The sequence below is a fragment of the Calypte anna genome, chromosome 2, assembly GCF_003957555.1.
Source record: "Calypte anna isolate BGI_N300 chromosome 2, bCalAnn1_v1.p, whole genome shotgun sequence".
Taxonomy (NCBI): Eukaryota; Metazoa; Chordata; class Aves; order Apodiformes; family Trochilidae; genus Calypte; species Calypte anna.
Window position 1 is genome coordinate 20950917 of NC_044245.1, and position 16947 is coordinate 20967863.

A 16947-nucleotide genomic window follows, 5' to 3' on the forward strand; every position below is an offset into this window, starting at 1 on the left:
TTTAATCTGAGTCCTGTTCAGCTCCTGTACTGAGCCTCCACCCAGCTTCTGGGTACAAAGGCATTACCCCAGCCCCCTCTGAACTTCTGCTGAATTCTTGTCCTGGATCTGACTGGGATGCTGTTAGCTGTTTTCATAGCAGCCCCTGTGGTGGTGCATTTTGGATTTGTGTGATGACATACTGATGTTTTGGGTTACTCAAGAGTTAAGACTTTGTTTCCCACTCTGTCCCCTTGATGAGGAGGCTGGAGTTGGGAAAGACATTGAGAGAGGACACAGCTGGGACAGCTGACCTGACTTGGCCAAAGGCATATTCCATCCCATCCTGAATCATGGCAGATCAGCTCAGTCGTCAGCAATAAAGACTGAGGCAAAGGAAGAAGTTTTGGCTTCCATTGTTTGGAGACCAGCTGGGCATCTGTCTGACTGTGGAGGGTGCCGTGTGATTGCCTTTGTTTTTCTTGGGGTTCCCCTCCCTCTTCTCTTAATCTATTAAACTGCCTTTCTCTCCACTCACAAATTTTCTCAATTTTCTTTTTCACGTTTTTGCCCCTGTCCCACTGAGGGTGATCAAGCAGCTGTGTGGGTGTTTAGCTGCTGGCTGGATTCAACCCACCACCCCTCTCCATCCTCAATTTGCCATCTGGTATCAGAGGATAACTGCGGTGCAATCGCCACCGTCCTGCGGGGCACACTGCAACCGGAGAGGGGAACCCTCCGAACCCTCTGTCTTCTGCTTGCAGTTCATGGAAGCCACCACAGGGAGACAGCTGCAATACGTCCCTGAAAAAAAAACGGGCTGAAAATGCCAGGTTCAGACGCTTGTATAGAAACTATTACACACCACCATGCAAAGATTTGGCTGCTGTGGACTTGTGATTTTCTGAAGAAATTAGTTTGAGTGCTGCAGACTGAAGCTTTTACTTCTGGACAGTTCATGGCCCTAGGGACTGGGTTGTGAGGGGGGCTGTTAGTGACAGTGTTGCTGCCTTTGTTGCAGAAGAAGGGAACCATGTAATGAAGGATGCAATACACCGTGGAGAAAGGGTCCTAGGGGCAAAGCAGCTCTACACCATGTTGGAAAACTGATTTTTTTTCCTGCTACAACTTGTGTGCTACAGCTGGGAATTTCACTTGAACCATACATTGCTTTGGTACCCCTGAATGTCTGAGCTTCATTTTGTGGGAACTTGATCTGAAATCCAGACTGGAAAAGTACCTGGACCTGAAATCAGTAAGGGCTGCTAGCCAACCACACCAGGTCCCTGAGGATAGCTCCCACTCTTGAGCTTGACTGGTGTGCTGTGACTCGTGTGAAAAGGATCTTGCAAAGAACAGCAAGAAATACTCTAAAGGAAATAAAAAATGGAGAATCTTCAAAACAGATAAATAATCTGGAGATATATAAACCACACAGGAGGTCTGAACATCCTCTATCAGTAAGTGGTGGCTATTCCTGAAGTGCTCTCAGGTGTGTGCACTAAATGAGACCATGAACTTGTGGTTAAAATCTGTGGCATTATGCATGAGCACAAAGGGACAAAATGAAGATTGAAGATGTAATTTTATTTTTGGCACTTTCTCATTCTGCATGCACGACTGCACTCAAGCAAATATCTCTTTAGAGAAGTTTATTGTAGGCAAATGACTTTAAAATTTTCAGTCATATCCAGGCTTGCTTTCCCCTTTGCAATGATTTGCAATTAAAATCTCAGCAGTTATCTGTAGTTAGAGCACCAGTGAAATTCTCTATCCATCCACCCAGACGCTTATCCTCTCTAAATGTAGGAATGTATATCCCCTGGGCACCTCCCTTTCCAGCTGGCATAAACAAGTCCTGTCCAGGAGCAGGAGCCTCCCAGCACCAGGTGTGCCCCAGCAGGATGTGTTCCCCACACAGCACAGGTCCTTGGTGACTGCCACCAAGAGCCCTATGACAGGGACATCAGCCACAAGTTTATCCATGCTCTGAGGGTGCCTAAAAGTGGTTGATAGTTTACAGGATATGTTTTAACTGACTAGTGGGAGAACATATCAGTCCCTAAGTGCCCATTAACCCCCTTATATGTGGGAATTTGCACCCGAAAATAGGACTTTGAGCATGAGCCCCAGACATGCTCTAATCAGTAGGAGCACTGGGCACTCTACCTGGTGTGTGGAGATTTGGCCCAGACCTGTCTTGATCTGGCCCAGTGGTGTTTTGGAAGGGGGGGAGCCACAGGGGTGGCTCCTGTAAGAAGCTGCTGGAAACTCCCCTGGTTCCAATTCCCTGCCCCACCTCTGGCCGAGCAGATATGGGAAGCTGGATGTGCTTCTGTGAGTAACATAGTCTAGAAAGGGAAAGTGAAACTGCAAAAATATGAGGAGACCAGCAGAGGAGGTGAGAGCAATGCCAGAGCAAAGGCACTAAGGTCAGTGAAGATAAGTAGTGAGATAGCAGCTGTCCCCCTGCAACCTATGGATGAGCACGGTGGAGCAATTCCTGAAGGACCATGTTGGGGCAAATGTAGGTTTGTAGCCCCTGAAGTGTCACAGGTGGGCAAATGGGAAGTGGCAGCCTGTGCAGGATCATGGACAGCGGAAGATGTGAATCTGCAGCCGTGGAGGACCCCATGTCAGAGGAGGTGACTGTTCCCACAGCAGCCGTGACTCTGTGGATAGTCTGGGCTGGAGCAGTTCCTGAGGGACTGCACCTGCAGGAGGGACTCATGTCCCAGGGGTTCCTGAAGGACTCTGTCCCGTGAGAGGGACTCCTCATTGGAGCAGGGGAATGTTGTGAGGAGTCCTCCCCCTGAGGAGGAAGGAGCATCAGAAACACCACGTCTGACCCTGAGCCTACCCTGCCCCTACCCTGTCCCTGAGGGGGAGGTGGCAGTGAAGGGATCCGGGCCTGGGGAAAAAGGGAGGGGTGTGTGTGGGAGATATTAAGATCTGGTCATGCTTTTCCTTTCTCCTTGTAGAGCAAATTTTTTTTTCTTTCCAAGCTGAACCTGTCTGGTTTTGCCTGTTACCTGGGGAATGCAAACCTCCCTGTCCTTGTCTCAATTACCCAACCTTTGGATGGATTTTCTCCTCCCTGTCCCACAGTCGGGGTGGGGGGTGAGTGGGCAGAGGCCGGGTTGGGTCTGAGCTGTGATGAGACCCCACTCAGGAGGTTCCACACTGGGTTAGGATAAGCAACAGATATTGGAGCAACCTCCTGTAAGAAATTTTCTGAAGGGCTCGGTTCTTTGGGTGATTTCATGGATTTGCATGAGGCACCCAGATGCCTGACAGTCTGTGGGGCAGCTCAGTGCCAGAGGGTAGAACCCTGCTGCCTAAGGCACAGCCATGATACCACCCTCCCACCACCACTAATGGATGGCTTTCCACCATCTCTGATAACTCCAAAGTGTCCCATATTCTTTAAACCTCACATATAAACCAAAGTTTCAGGACCTCAGAGCAGTCTTCCACCTATTCCTCTGTGCACTTAAAAAAAAAAGTGCAGAAAAAACAGCAGAAAAAAGCATCTACAGATGTAACAGCTGAATAGAGCTGTCACGGAGGAGATGAGAGAAGGTAAAAGCCTTTGTTTGGGCCAGAACTGTAAGCACTCTTTGAGAGCAAAAATGAATGCTCAACCCTGAAAAATAACAGAGGTGAAGAAAGGAAAGAGGAGAGGAGCAGGAGGAAGAGATAGAGAGAGAAAGAAAGAAAAAGGAAGAGAAAGAAGGAAGAGGAAAAGTATATTTGCTCTATACCAAAGCAGACAAACTGAATGGCAGAAGAAATGCATTAGCTATATGTTCCCAGGGGCTCGGAATATAGAGTCTGGGGAAAAAAAAAAAAAAAGAAAAAAAAAAAAAAGAAAAGGAAGGAAAGCAAGCTTCTGGCTGTATGAATGAAAATAAAGCAAATATGAGGGATCTTAATTATCTGGAGGATTAATGTAATTTACCATGACTAAAGCTCACATCTTTGGTGGAAGTCACTACAGAAGCTCTCAGGACCAGCTTCTCAGTGCTCATTGAGGGCAGACAAGTGGCTGGCTGTCAGTGGGAGCTGCCTTGTTTTGGAGGTTTCCTGCAATCTCACTGTCCCCTTGGCAACTAGGTCTTATTTTTATTTATTTTTCTATTTATTCCCTGAATTGAAAGCTCTGCCTCATGCTTTGCCATGCTCTAACCCCAAACATAGAAGAGCCAGGAATAACTCCTTTGCTGCACTGTGAGTCCTTGATTCAGTCACATCTTTGATCTACTGGGTGAAGCAATCAAAGGCACTAGAGAAGTGAGCCAGGTAGCTGGCAGCAGATGAGAAGCAACATCTGAAGGACTGTCACAATTAGGGTAACCTTCACTGGTCCATGTGCACTTCAGAAAGCACACTGGCCACAGGTCAATACCCAGGTCCATTGCTTGTCCCCACGACCCCACGGTGTCACTGGCTCTCCCTGCCTGTGCACTGCTGCGTGCCACTACCTCTGTGTCCCACATTGCTCCAGCTGCAAGAGATGACATTGAGCAGTGACTCAGTCTTCTCAGTGTCCAGGTCCAGAAAAGACTTCAGTAGTCTTGCAATAGGCAGAACCTCAGCACCTTATCCCCACTCTTGTTCTCAAAGGTTATAAGCACCTGTGCCTATTAAACATTCAGAATTAGCTATTGCACATGACCAGAGCCATCACTATCACAGAAAGCATCTCCCATTGCGAGTTAACTTCTACTTTATCGTTCTGGATGTCAATGGGTAGTAGGTTAAATGGTGTCTGTTACCTCCACAGCATGAAGGAGGCTGGGTTCACTCTTCCACTCTCTAATGAGACTATTCTACTCACCACACTATAGACCTGCTTGAACATACGATGCTTTGCAGGAAGCAGTAGCTGCAGCTAGGGTCAGGCACTCTCCTCTGAGTCAGTTCTGGCCCCTTTGCATGGAAAAGTCACCAGAACAAATACAGGACCAGCTGCAGCACTTAGGTCTCAGGTAAGCACTGAAAGCACTGAGCTGGACAGGCACATATCCCAGGCTCACGGGTCTGTATGCTTTGCTGAACAACAGCCCAAACGCAGTGTAATGGGGAAAAGACCCCCCTGGCCTGCCAGGAGGTGGAAGTCAGAGGCTGAAGGCCTCTGTGAACACTTACAAGAGAAAAGTAGGGTAGGAACAGCAACCCGTCACCTTATTTAGAAAACTGGGCACTTTTCTGCTGTGAAGAACAGCTTCCACAGTTCTCCCTGGGAAGTTCAAAGATGTAAACTGCAATCATGCCTAGGCCCCAAGCTCCAGGTTGCAGAAGAGTGGTGTTTGGGCTGTGGGGGTCTCAGCACAGCTCAGACACTGCTTACTTCCTTCTTCAGCACCTGGGCTGCAGATCACCGAAGCTGGTGCTGTCCCCAGATGGGATGAAAAAAGTGGATTCCTACTGCCCCCTCGGTCCAGGACCTGCACTGCACCTAGTCAGTCAGGCACTGAAACAGAGAACTGATAGGGATGAAAAATGTGCCTTTTTTTCACCCCAATCAGATGGGGAAACCACTAAGTTATCTGTTAAAAAAACACTTTTCTTACACGTCAGTTCCTAAGTGCCTGTGAGAGTGAATGAGCACTGAATGCAATACATACTTATTGGAAAACTCTAGCTTGCATTTACTCATTCCACAGAAATTGTTTAAGACTAGAAGCTTACAGGAAGGTTTTGCAGGAGTTATGCAGAACAGAGTAGCTACTTTTGCAGGGCAAGAGATGTCCTGAGGTTGTGGCTGTTTTAATTTGAGAATATCTTGTTCTACAGGAAAAAAAAAACAAACCTTGTTTCTCTAAATGTTCAGAGGGCTTCAACCTTTCATTTCTGCCTCCTAGAATACTAAGACAAGGCAGGCAGGCGTTTTTCCCCATTCTACTTAAGCTGACATTCAGAGACCATAGAGAAAGGCAGTACTTTTTTAAAGGGGGTTAAACACTAGAAGCAAGTCACTAGTAGGGCGAGCTATTCTTTCTATGCATTCCCTAGAAATAGTTCTAACCCACAACTCCATCTGAAGCTTCACTTACCTTCTGTAACACCAACAAGTCTTTGGGAACTACTCTTTCCTGGAAAATGAAGTCAATGCATCGGGTCAGCTGCTAACTTTGCAAAGGTGCTGTCTCAGATAAGGGCTTGCACAAACTACTACTTCACAGCCACTTAACTACTGTTTCATAGAGCTGAGTTTAAAATATTTTGGCATTCTTAGCAACTGAGTAAACTAGTATACGGAAGCAAGATTAATTTTTATTAGCTTGAAGTATCATATTTTATTCAAGTGGTAAGAAATATCATAATACATTACACATTTGCCAGTTATAGTCCATTTTACTTGGTTCCAAAACCTAAGCAGTAAATGAGTAAGACAGTTTATCTAATTAAATTGAAAAAACAGCATTCCACACAACCAGTACTGGAAATGTCAACCGTATAGTAATTCCAGCATTATGTTGTTATGGCTTTCCAGAAAGTCAAAGTTAACAAATTAGAACACATCAAGAGCCATTTTCCAAAGATTTATTGAAGTAGCGACAGGTTGCTCATACTGTGCTGGAAAAAGCAGTTTTATTGAATTCAGATACTTAAAAACAGTATTGCAGCACAAGATATTGCTATTTGTAAACTAGACTCCATTGTAAACTCTAATCCTTCAGGGAGAGTCAGTTTGCAAGATCTAAGACCTATTTCCTAGCATAATAATCTTGCGCTCATGGAAAAACTGCAGAAAGGCACTTGAAAGCTGTTTCTTCCTTTAAGACATGGACTTTTTAAATCTTGCTGGTAAGAATTTCTCCTTCATTAGTAAGTATGCATTTTCACTTCAGCTTTACTCCAAGTCATCATGGTGCTGGGAAGTTTCATTAATAACCTGTTGAAAAAAGAGATATTTGCATTGTTTTAATATTATGACTGATTTGCATTGTTTTAATATTATGACTGTTGGGTTTTTTAGAGTTAGAATTATAATAACCAGTACCACAGAAATGTGAACAAATAGATATCAACTCTTACTTATGAAAAGTTCTAGTCAGTAAATAGCATTCAAAAAACATTTAAGCTTTAAGTGTCTTAGTGTGAAACCGGGATCTTGTCCCAGACAAGCACCTCTGTTTACTACCAAATGTTTTTCTCTGGTGATGCAAGAAATACTTTGAGAACTTGCAAACTCAGCTGAACCTAAGTATTCACTACACAGGCAACTGTCAAACACTCTAGCTTTTACCATCAGATCATTTCCACAGAAGCCTGTTTGCTACATTATGTCCAGCCATGCAGCCCAGACTGCCCAATGGTCTTCTATTTAATATATACATCATATACAGGCTGTACTGATTGGTAGACAAACTTAAGAGTATTTTAAGGTAAGCAGGTGTGTTAGCAATAAAATCAAAGTTACCACCAACCTGTCCATCTCTAGTTTCGACAGTCTTAATTAGAAGTGTCCTCTTTGAATGAGTGTCAACCATTGGCTGAGACTCAATGTTGGTTTCTGCAGAAGAAAATGTATTATTAGCACTAGTCTAAACAAAGTGTCTCCTCAGAGAAATGGGATGAAACAGATCTTAGTGTCTACTTTCAGAATCCCAGTTTAGTATCTGAAGAAGTTTCCAGCTCTCAATGATAAGCTAATACTTTCCATTTTCTTCCTATTCCCCTTAAAGTACCTTCAGCCGGCACCTAAACCTATCAGGCATTATGTACCAATACTTAAAAATATTTGCCCAGGAACAAAGTAGCTCCCCCCATCCAAGCTTACATAATTGCAAGTATTGGAGTGAGTATCTAAGAAACATTTACACTCAACTGCATTTACGCAAGTTCAAATACTAGAGTAAGTACTACTTTTTTGCTAGTGATAGAACAGCTATCTGAACAGAAAGAACAGAGCTTACCTCTCAGGTTCAAAGAGGCAAAGGTTGGAATAGGCATGTTAATCCTGAAGGAAAAAACAGAAATTGATAAAGTCAGGCATGGGTATAGAGTGTTTCATAGTAATTGCTGTTCAGGAAAGTGTCTGCATGCGATTTTTACCTGCTTTCTTCGCCCTCCAGCAGTTTTCTGTAGGTGGCAATCTCAATATCAAGAGCCATCTTTACATTCAGCAGGTCCTGGTACTCGCGGAGATGGCGAGCCATTTCTTCCTTCATGTTCTGAATCTCATCCTGCAGACGGCCAATAGTGTCTTGGTAGTTAGCAGCTTCAACAGCAAAATTCTCCTCCATTTCATGCATTTGACGCTCCAGGGATTCATTCTGGAAGATAATAATAAAGTCAAGCACTACTGCAGTTCAGCCACTCTTCCCCAGATTCAAGACCCTTAAAATTTTTTGCAAAGGGAAATTGAGTTACATTAGGATCCTTTCTGAAAATGATCAGACATGTCCCAAATTTGTTATCTCCTTATCTTGTCCTTGAAAAGTTTGGGTGGGTTATTCTGCTTCTTGACTTGAAGTGTGCCAGGTACTTGTTCTACCAGGTGGCAAAGTAATCCCTTACAGTAAGCCTGACACATGCAGTACAAGCCAGCATGCAGGCAGGGGATTTGCATGTGTAGTCTACACTGTCAAATCCATTTCAAGCCAGGCATTAAGGCAGTCAAGGTTTTACCAACAGCGAGATTTGCACCTCCTTTCTACTGCTCTTCCATCTTTTTTTATAGCTTCAGTTGTACCTGACAGACGAGCCATAAACACTTTCAGAAAGTGTTTAACAGTGAATATTACAGCAAGGCAAGGGACTTGCTGTTTGTACCTTAAACTAGCTCTGTGTATCTGTCTAACCTCTGCACTGTAAGTGCATGAAGGCAAACTGAGCCTGTAGCATCCTTTTCAAAAGTACTAATGCATGGGTGATCAGCTGCATTCACATCTGTATCAACAATTAAACTGCAATGCATTACTTTAAGCTGCAAATGGAACCATTTCCCAGCAGCTGCTGTCTTCTACTTACGCTTCCCTTAAGGGCATCAACTTCACAGGTGAGAGACTGAATCTGTCTGCGGTATTCATTCGCTTCTTGCTTGGCCTGGCGCAGGGCATCATTGTTCCTATTAGCAGCTTCAGAAAGATCTGCAAACTGGAAACCCCCCCGTTTGTGTTAGTATAACACTTCAAGAGAAATGGCATAACAGACATTTTTTTGGACATAACATTTGAAGGCAACTGAAGCCACTATATGCCTTAGTCCCCAAAATATTTAATATTTCTTAATATAATTTCTTAAATAATATTAATATTCCTTAAATAATACTTAATAGTCCTTAAAATGCTTTTCTATTTCTTACGTTAAATTGGAATTCTAGTTAAAACTTTTATACTTGTTTCCCTTCTTTTCACTATTTTCTCACCCATTCATTCATTCATTCCTTTCTTAAGTATTTAATCTGACATCTTGTTCCATGTCCAAGCACAGGAAAGACTTCAAGTATGAACCCATTACTTCACTGGTGTAATTGCAGTACAAAATGATATTTTCAGCTGTACTCCTCCCAGACTAAGAGTTTAAAGCCCCTGTGCCATGGATGCACTCGTGTCCAGTAGAGAGACAGAGGGAACACCCCGTGCTACAACAAAGCTGTTGTGTACAGTTAGTTTGAGTGCCTGATGCATACAAACAGACTTTACTTACTTTGGACTTGTACCACTCTTCAGCTTCCTGAAGATTCTTAGCAGCAACGCTTTCATACTGTTGACGAACATCCCGCAGGGCAGCAGTGAGATCAGGCTTAGAAACATCCATATCAATCTGGATGTGCTGTTCCTGGAGTTGGGCCTGCAGTTCTCGGATTTCCTTAGAGAGAAGCAGACACTCAGTGTTACTACATGACAACAAAACATACACAGGTGGGGACCCTGGACCACTGAGGATCTTACTTCCACAGGAGATTGTCAGCATCTAATCAAAGACCTCATTATTCAGTTTACCTCATCATGAAGCTTCTTCAAGAAGACAATCTCCTCTTGCAGGGACTCAACTTTGCGCTCAAGATCAAGACGTGCCAGAGAGGCATTGTCAACATCCTAAACAGAGAGAAGAATGATGAGCAAGCTTACAAAACTGATGTAGACAAGTCTTTTACAGCAAGTTCAGTAGCACACAGACTGCTGCTACATCTGAGCTTTTTGACAAGGCAGTATGAAATCAAGAGGTGTGAAGAACCTCTTTTTGCCACCTCCTACCCTAGCCTCAGATACTACTTGTGATTTTGGGTACCCTGCAGCATATGTACCTAACTTCACCTTTGCCAGCATTACTGAGCATGAGCACACAGATCACAATGGGTGTAAATCCTGCCTGAAGATGAAGCAGGTCAGAAGTCAGCAATAAGCTCTTTAAAACTGCCTACACTGAAAAAGAATTAGTCTTGCAATTCACAAACTTCCATTTTTCCAGTGGTGCTTAACAGTGCAACCCATGTGCCTACATGCCTATCAGTGGGCTTCGTGACTTGTTCACTTCTTCTGGACTCCTTGATGATCAACCAGAGAGCCCTTTGGATCAACAGACCATAGCTTGAAAGCTGGTAAAGCTAGTGAGCTACATATGGAAACTACAAGCATTTACTTCCCCAAGTGGTTAAACAGATCTTCCTTGAGAAAAAGAAGGTATAAGAAAGGGGGGATGAGCATAAGCAAAAACTGAGTTAGTCATAATTGCCTACACCCTCACAGTAGCTGGCAAAGACTCCACACCTTTTGCTGGACAGAGATAGTCTTAATCAACAGAAAAAATTCATTTAAGGCATAACAGAAGATATGCTATGAATGTTACATGGGAGCAGTTTGAATTAGTTCAAAACCCTAACTTAATACTAAATGTTGATGGGTAACTTCTTTCATTTTAAATGTGCAAGACAAGGGGGACCTTGTGCCTTTCCCTACTAGCTGCATAAACAGCTGGGTGCTCATGTTCACATGGTATTAACTACCAGGTTCTCACAACTTACTTTAAAGCTATTTTGGATTGCCCAAAGCATAAGCCTTCCTAATCAGCAGTTCTCACTGTTATGACACCTTTGAAGTTAGTGTTTAGTCTCCTAGAGAGCCCTTCCTTGGAGCAGTCTCACTCCAGGGCAAGGTTAATGCTCCAAAAGAATTCTTCTGTTTTCTTTATCCAGCAGAAAACCCCTCTGATGTGTTATTCCTTAACTTCCCTATCAATCCCAGTTCCACACCCACACAGTTCATATCAGCTGCTTTTCAGTTCAGAGAAAGCACTCCTTAAATCATTTGTCCTCCTCCCCAAAGAAACACCTAGAGATCACTCTTGAAGCAAATTACATGGTTATGACCCAACACATTTACACATCTAGACAAACATCCAAAGAGTTTTCAGTGGATATTACAGAATCTGAATCCTGAAGACTATTAATATTTTAATGACAACTGAACAGCCACAGGATTCTTAGGTGCTTATTATAAACTGAAAGCATTTTAAAGTGAAGCCACTTCAATATGGTAGGTATTTTACTTTATAATTACCATTAAGTTAGCAAATGAAGAATCAGTTTATCTGTATTTCTGAGACACATGGAGGACTGCATAGTAGTTACTTGTAGCCCTATCAAAGTGTAAGGCATACATACATGCCACTGGGCTAGGCATCAATTTTGTCCTAGGAGGTTCTTCAATGCCAGACACATAAGTTTGTAGGGGTGAGTATCCATGTTTACTTCAGACAAACCTCCTGTTAGCCAGGAGCAGACCTGTTAGTCTTGTCACAGGTTCAAGATCTATTGCTAGCTGCCAGAGTAGCTGGCAAAGTTGCAGCAAATAGCTTTCTCACTAATTGTGATTCTTGTTCTGTCCCAAAGGAAAGAACTTGCTGAACCTTTGGGTTTATTTTATGGAGTACATTCCTCAGCATATGAGTAAAAATGACATCTTTTTTCAGAAGAACTAAATTAAAATTCAACACATATGAGTTGAACAGTCTCAGAAGCAGGCAGCTTTTGGAAATAAAGTTCAAGTATTTGTTCGCTTTCCTTTAAGATACTGAAGTATATAACTGCTCCATCAAGTAAAGGTTAAATTTGATGCTACATCAGAACACTTCAGTTATCTGCTGTATACAACCTTCCAGTGCAAGAATATATTGGTTTTATAAAAGGCCACGATTTTTTTTGCAACGGAAAGCACAACAGGATGCTTCCAACTTCAGTGTTCTATGAACATAATTTCACCTGCAGGAGAACAATATTTACTAGGTAAACAGATCAGTTTTCAAAACCTGCATTGTAAGCCTACCCTTTTCACAATAAGGAAAACTTAGGTATTACTGTTTTTCAGATCAAATCCACTAACTAGCATTCACCAGTGATGAGTGCATTTAATGTAGTGTTTCTATGGTGATTTGCAATTCTTATGCATAAGATACACCTTAAGAGGTTAAATGTATCCAGTTCTTACTGTACGGCACACACAGATCTGCTAGAGGCTGAGCTCCTGAACAGACCCTTTTCCCAGCGCAGGGAGGAGCTGCATAATGAACATGGGATAAGGGATAGGTACAAAGCCAAGTTCACTTAAAAGCCTAGAGCCTTCACAAAGTTTAGTTGGGGCAGACATGCTTGAAGTGCACCACTGAAGTACAAAAGATCATTTAAGCCAAACTTAAGTCAAAAGATCCTTCAGCTGAACTCAGCAATTAATCAGAATAGATCTGGTTCTCTAAAGCGCAAGTGAAATGCTTCTGTATGGAACTCCATACCACATTACATTGGTTTAGCACTCAAAAAAGCCCAAAAGATTAAGTTAAGGCAGGATCTCAAACTGTTGTTTCAAAATTCTGTGCCCAGAACACCAGCAAATTCGGAATTCCCAGACTCTGAATGGGAGTAGGTGTCTCGGTTTCCACATGTTATCTCATGAAGCCACCTGCTCTGCTTCAGAAACTATAAATATACTGTAGCAAAAAGCCTTGCTCAGCAGGGCACTGACAATCCAGAGATGAACTCCTGAATGGTGACTTCTACTGACATCTATAAAGAGCTGTGCCCAGCTATCTGGAGATGAAGGCAGTCACTTCCAGCTGGGAGTAATACTAGCAATGCCATTTCACACCAGCAGTTTTAGGGAATAGATCTTGTTTTGAGAAAGCACATTCCTAAATATCTCCTAGTCCAAACAAAGCTTAATCTGAGTTGAAAGCTATTTTTGCACAAGTGAAAACCTGAGCTTAACACTGTTTGCACGGTTGGTTCTGGCTGTAATGGAGGTCTTAGTTTATCTGGATAACATCATAGCTTCTTACAGACACTAAACTCTAACACAACTTGTTTCCCATGTTAACATCTTCACTTACAGAGGATTAAATTTTATGTTCTTAACAGACATCTAGACGAGACAGACTTGACTGCTGTGACCTCACCTCCAGTAACAAATTGTCTAATTCTTCTTGGCAGACAACACCCATATGAAAAACTTTAAATTTGAAACTGTTACCCAGTAATGAACTGACCAAAGAGATTAATTTAAAAAAGAACTCTGTTCTTTATATAACTGGACCATAAGCATGCTAAGACACTTTTTGCTAGAAATATGGCCAGGGCATTACACATTTAGTAAGAATGCAGACCACTACGCCCTCCCCTTTGACACAAAGGGATCTATTATTTCAATCCGCTGCCACCACACTTGCCATAATGCCTGTATCTGCATTCCACGGTGAATCCCATAGAAACCATTAATACCCTTCAGCCAAGCGAGCAGATGGCCCCCTTTCACTTTTATTGGATCAGAAAGTGATTCCACGTAGAGGCGTTTTTTATAAAACAGGCTAGACTTGGATAAAGCAAGACAATAGTTTCCCTCCCTCCCCTCAGACCACAGCGTCCCCCTAAAGAAAACAAGGAAGGTTTGCCTGAGAACTGATGGAATTCTTTTGTGCCGGGAAAGCAAACTCCGACAAGTCCCACCCTCCCGTCCCAGGCACCACCAGCACCATCCCGGGCTCTCCTCTCCCACACCTCCCTCCCGCCAGCCCCCGCAAACCTGTCTAAAGGACTGCAGGGTGTTCTCAGCTTCCTCCCGCTGCAGCATCTCCTCCTGCAACCTATTAGGAGAGAGACAGCGGTGAGGAGAAACCAGGGAGTGAGGGTGGGGGAAAGAGGGGGAAGCAAGGAGGGGGTATTCTTTCAAATCCGGCCACTCCCAAGCCTCCCGCCGTCCCCAGCCCAGCTCGGGATGCTCAAGGGCTGCCTCCCCAGCACCCTCTGGACCTCTCCCTCCCCTGGCACACTCACTTCTCCCTCAGCCGCATGATGTCGTCGGCAAGGTTGTCCCGCTCCACCTCCACGCGTGCCTTGTCGTTGGTGAGCTGGTCCACCTGCCGGCGCAGCTCCCGCATCTCCTCCTCGTAGAGGTCGCCCAGGCGAGACGTGCCCTTGCCCTTAAGCTGCTCCAGCTCGGCCAGCAGGATCTTGTTCTGCTGCTCCAGGAAACGCACCTTGTCGATGTAGTTGGCGAAGCGGTCGTTGAGCTCCTGCAGCTCCACCTTCTCGTTGGTCCGGTTTGCCTTGAACTCCGTGTTGATGGCGTCGGCCAGGGAGAAGTCCAAGGAGTCGTGGAGCCGCATGGGCGGCATGCTGCTCCGCAGCCGCATCGACGTCGTCTTGGTGGCGTACATGCCGCCGGGCGAGGCGGACACGTACCGGGCGCTGCTGGGCCTCAAGGAGCTGCCCAGAGAGTAGCGGGTGCTGGAGGTGATGTAGCGGGTGCCGGTGCTGGGGCGGCTGCTCCCGCCGAACATGCGGCGGTACGAGGAGTTCTTGGTGCTGATGCTCATGGCTGCGGCGGTGCGGGCTTTGTAATCCGGGATAGGGGCGACTCGGGCGCGCGACGGGCGAAGGAGGGCGGCGGCCCCCGCCCGGGCCCCCTTTTATCGGCCGCCACCGCCCTACGCCCCGCCCACAGCCTCCCCGCCCGCCAATCACCGCCCCACCCGGCGCCCCGCGCGCTGCCAATCACCGCCCCACCCGCTACCGCGCCGGGCCCAGGGGAGGGGGCGAGGGGGGTGCGGGCGGACACTGCGGACACAAAGGCGGTGGCGGGGTGGGGGGCGGGGGGTGAGGGGTGGGGTTAGCACCGGGCTTCTCCGGTACAGATTTCTCCGTGGGGCTGCGGTAGGAAAACCGCCCGGGCGGGGGAAGTGGCCCGCGGATGGGGGTGCGAGGGGAACCCCCGGCGGGGAGGAGCGGGGAGAAAGCAGCGGCGTCCTCGGCTTCACGGAAGCGGGAGCTGAGCCTTCCCCTGCCTCTCGTTGTTATCCCCTGCCTCTCGTTATCCCCCTGCGAGAGCTGGCAAGGGGGGGCTGGCAGATTTCGTTTCATGCGACAGGATCGGCAAAATGCTCCGAGTAACCCCAGATGCACGCATTAAACCCCCGCTCTAGGTGTAGTGTGTATCACGTATCTACAGATTGATTTGAGAATCCATTTCTTCCAAAGCTTTTTGAAAGAGACTAAGATCAGAGAAGAGTGATGCTAACTCTTCACAAAGGGCTGCCAAACGTCCAAAATACACAGAAAAAATTTTCCACTGTGTCTTAAGCTGCCTTCCATGGCAGCAATCTGAACTCCTGTGATGAAGACATAACATTTCAAGGCTAAATGTGTTTGCCCCGTAGCTGAGTGAAAACTTACACTGGTAAAGCTTAATCCTGCAATTATTGTAAAAACAATCTCAGCAGTAACTTTTTTTTTCTTTACTTTTTGTTTGTTTGTTTGTTTGAGTGGACAGTAAAGTACTAAACTGTCATTAGGATCTTGCTCTTACATACAATCATTCTAATAACTAGAATAGTGGGGGGCTTGATTTTAACAAATGTTGGTTTCTGCAATGTTGTGCCCAACCGACTTTTGACATTGATTTGAGTAGACACACATAGGAATCTTAGGAAAGCACCCAGCAAAACAGTAACTGTTCAATAGACATGATCTGCAAATATCCTGGACTTGGGCATCAAAGGCCCAATGAAAATCGTAGTGATTCAGGAGCAATTTAACCATCAAATTGAGGATACCAGCAGCAGGTAAGAATGCTGTGGGTAGTACCGGTCAACAGCACTGTCATAAAAGGTAACAGAGAAAAATGCGGACCAATTAGCAGAATATTGTATTCAGTATGAATGCAGAAGTCTCGTAAGGTAGATGACAGAATCCCTGTTATTTCAGTAAATTAAAACTTGAAAGGCCAAAGCATAACTTGTATTTTCTAATAATGCAATGACGCATCAGATAAGGGGCATCTTTTTCTTCTTTCCTATTGGAAGTGGCCAATAAAGAGGTACTTTCTGTAATATCTTACTTTGTCACTTATGGGATGCAAAATTACTGTAAATTTTTAATCCTTTTAGCTTGCTGTCCTGCAGAAGCAAATATCTCTACTGGACATTCTGATAAACATGAACACGAACAGCAGGCAGAGAGGAAGGAAATCTTCACACTCCATTTCACACCTATTGTACCTCAGGTATTGCACCTTACAGGGAAGAATCAGAGCCCATATATTTTATTAAGGATATTATTTATTATATTTTTTAAGGAAACTGGTCTGTAATCTCATTCCATTGGCAACCAGAAGTGCAGGAATGCAATGCAGCTTGTATCTGAATGTAGGTCCTTGACGTTTTAATTTCCTTCATTCTCTGAAGCTTCGTCAAGCAAAAGAAGCTGGCAAAGCTGAGCCACTGAAGTGCTTGCAACATAAAGTCCTGGGTTACAGCTCATTCCATTTACCCACTGAATAGGAGGCAGAGGTCACACGGCATTCCTGAGGCTAAGGGTTCCCGCACCCCAGCTTGGAGCCTGTTGTACTGTCTGGCCCTCTGAGAGTTCTTTATTTAAGCCATCAAGTTTGAGCTGTAAGCCTTTGTGAGCCCTGGCACAAAAGTACACAATCCTTCTATGAGCAGGCAAAAAAGTAAACCAGCACATAA

At 44.8% G+C, this 16947-nt stretch overlaps 1 protein-coding gene across 1 annotated transcript; it reads right to left on the reverse strand.

Annotated features, from left to right (window-relative positions):
• Positions 1-6261: 6261 nt before the first annotated feature.
• VIM (vimentin) lies at positions 6262-14867 on the reverse strand. The gene is made up of 9 exons (XM_008492742.2): positions 14255-14867; positions 14004-14064; positions 9936-10031; positions 9640-9801; positions 8962-9087; positions 8044-8264; positions 7905-7948; positions 7416-7501; positions 6262-6880 (listed from the first exon to the last, which is right to left on the reverse strand). The coding sequence occupies exons 1-9, from the start codon at positions 14794-14796 to the stop codon at positions 6839-6841; spliced, it is 1380 nt and encodes a 459-aa protein (XP_008490964.2). The 5' UTR covers positions 14797-14867; the 3' UTR covers positions 6262-6838.
• Between the last annotated feature and the right edge of the window lie 2080 nt (positions 14868-16947).

Bases quoted from the DNA above. Each gene is read 5' to 3' on its own strand.
- VIM (XM_008492742.2), bottom strand. From the start codon at position 14,796: ATGAGCATCAGCACCAAGAACTCCTCGTACCGCCGCATGTTCGGCGGG. The intron at 9,802-9,935 runs GTAAACTGAATA...CTTCTCTCTAAG, and splicing joins TGAAGAAGCTTCATGATGAG to GAAATCCGAGAACTGCAGGC. The intron at 7,502-7,904 runs GTAAGCTCTGTT...TTTCTTCTGCAG, and splicing joins TGCCTCTTTGAACCTGAGAG to AAACCAACATTGAGTCTCAG.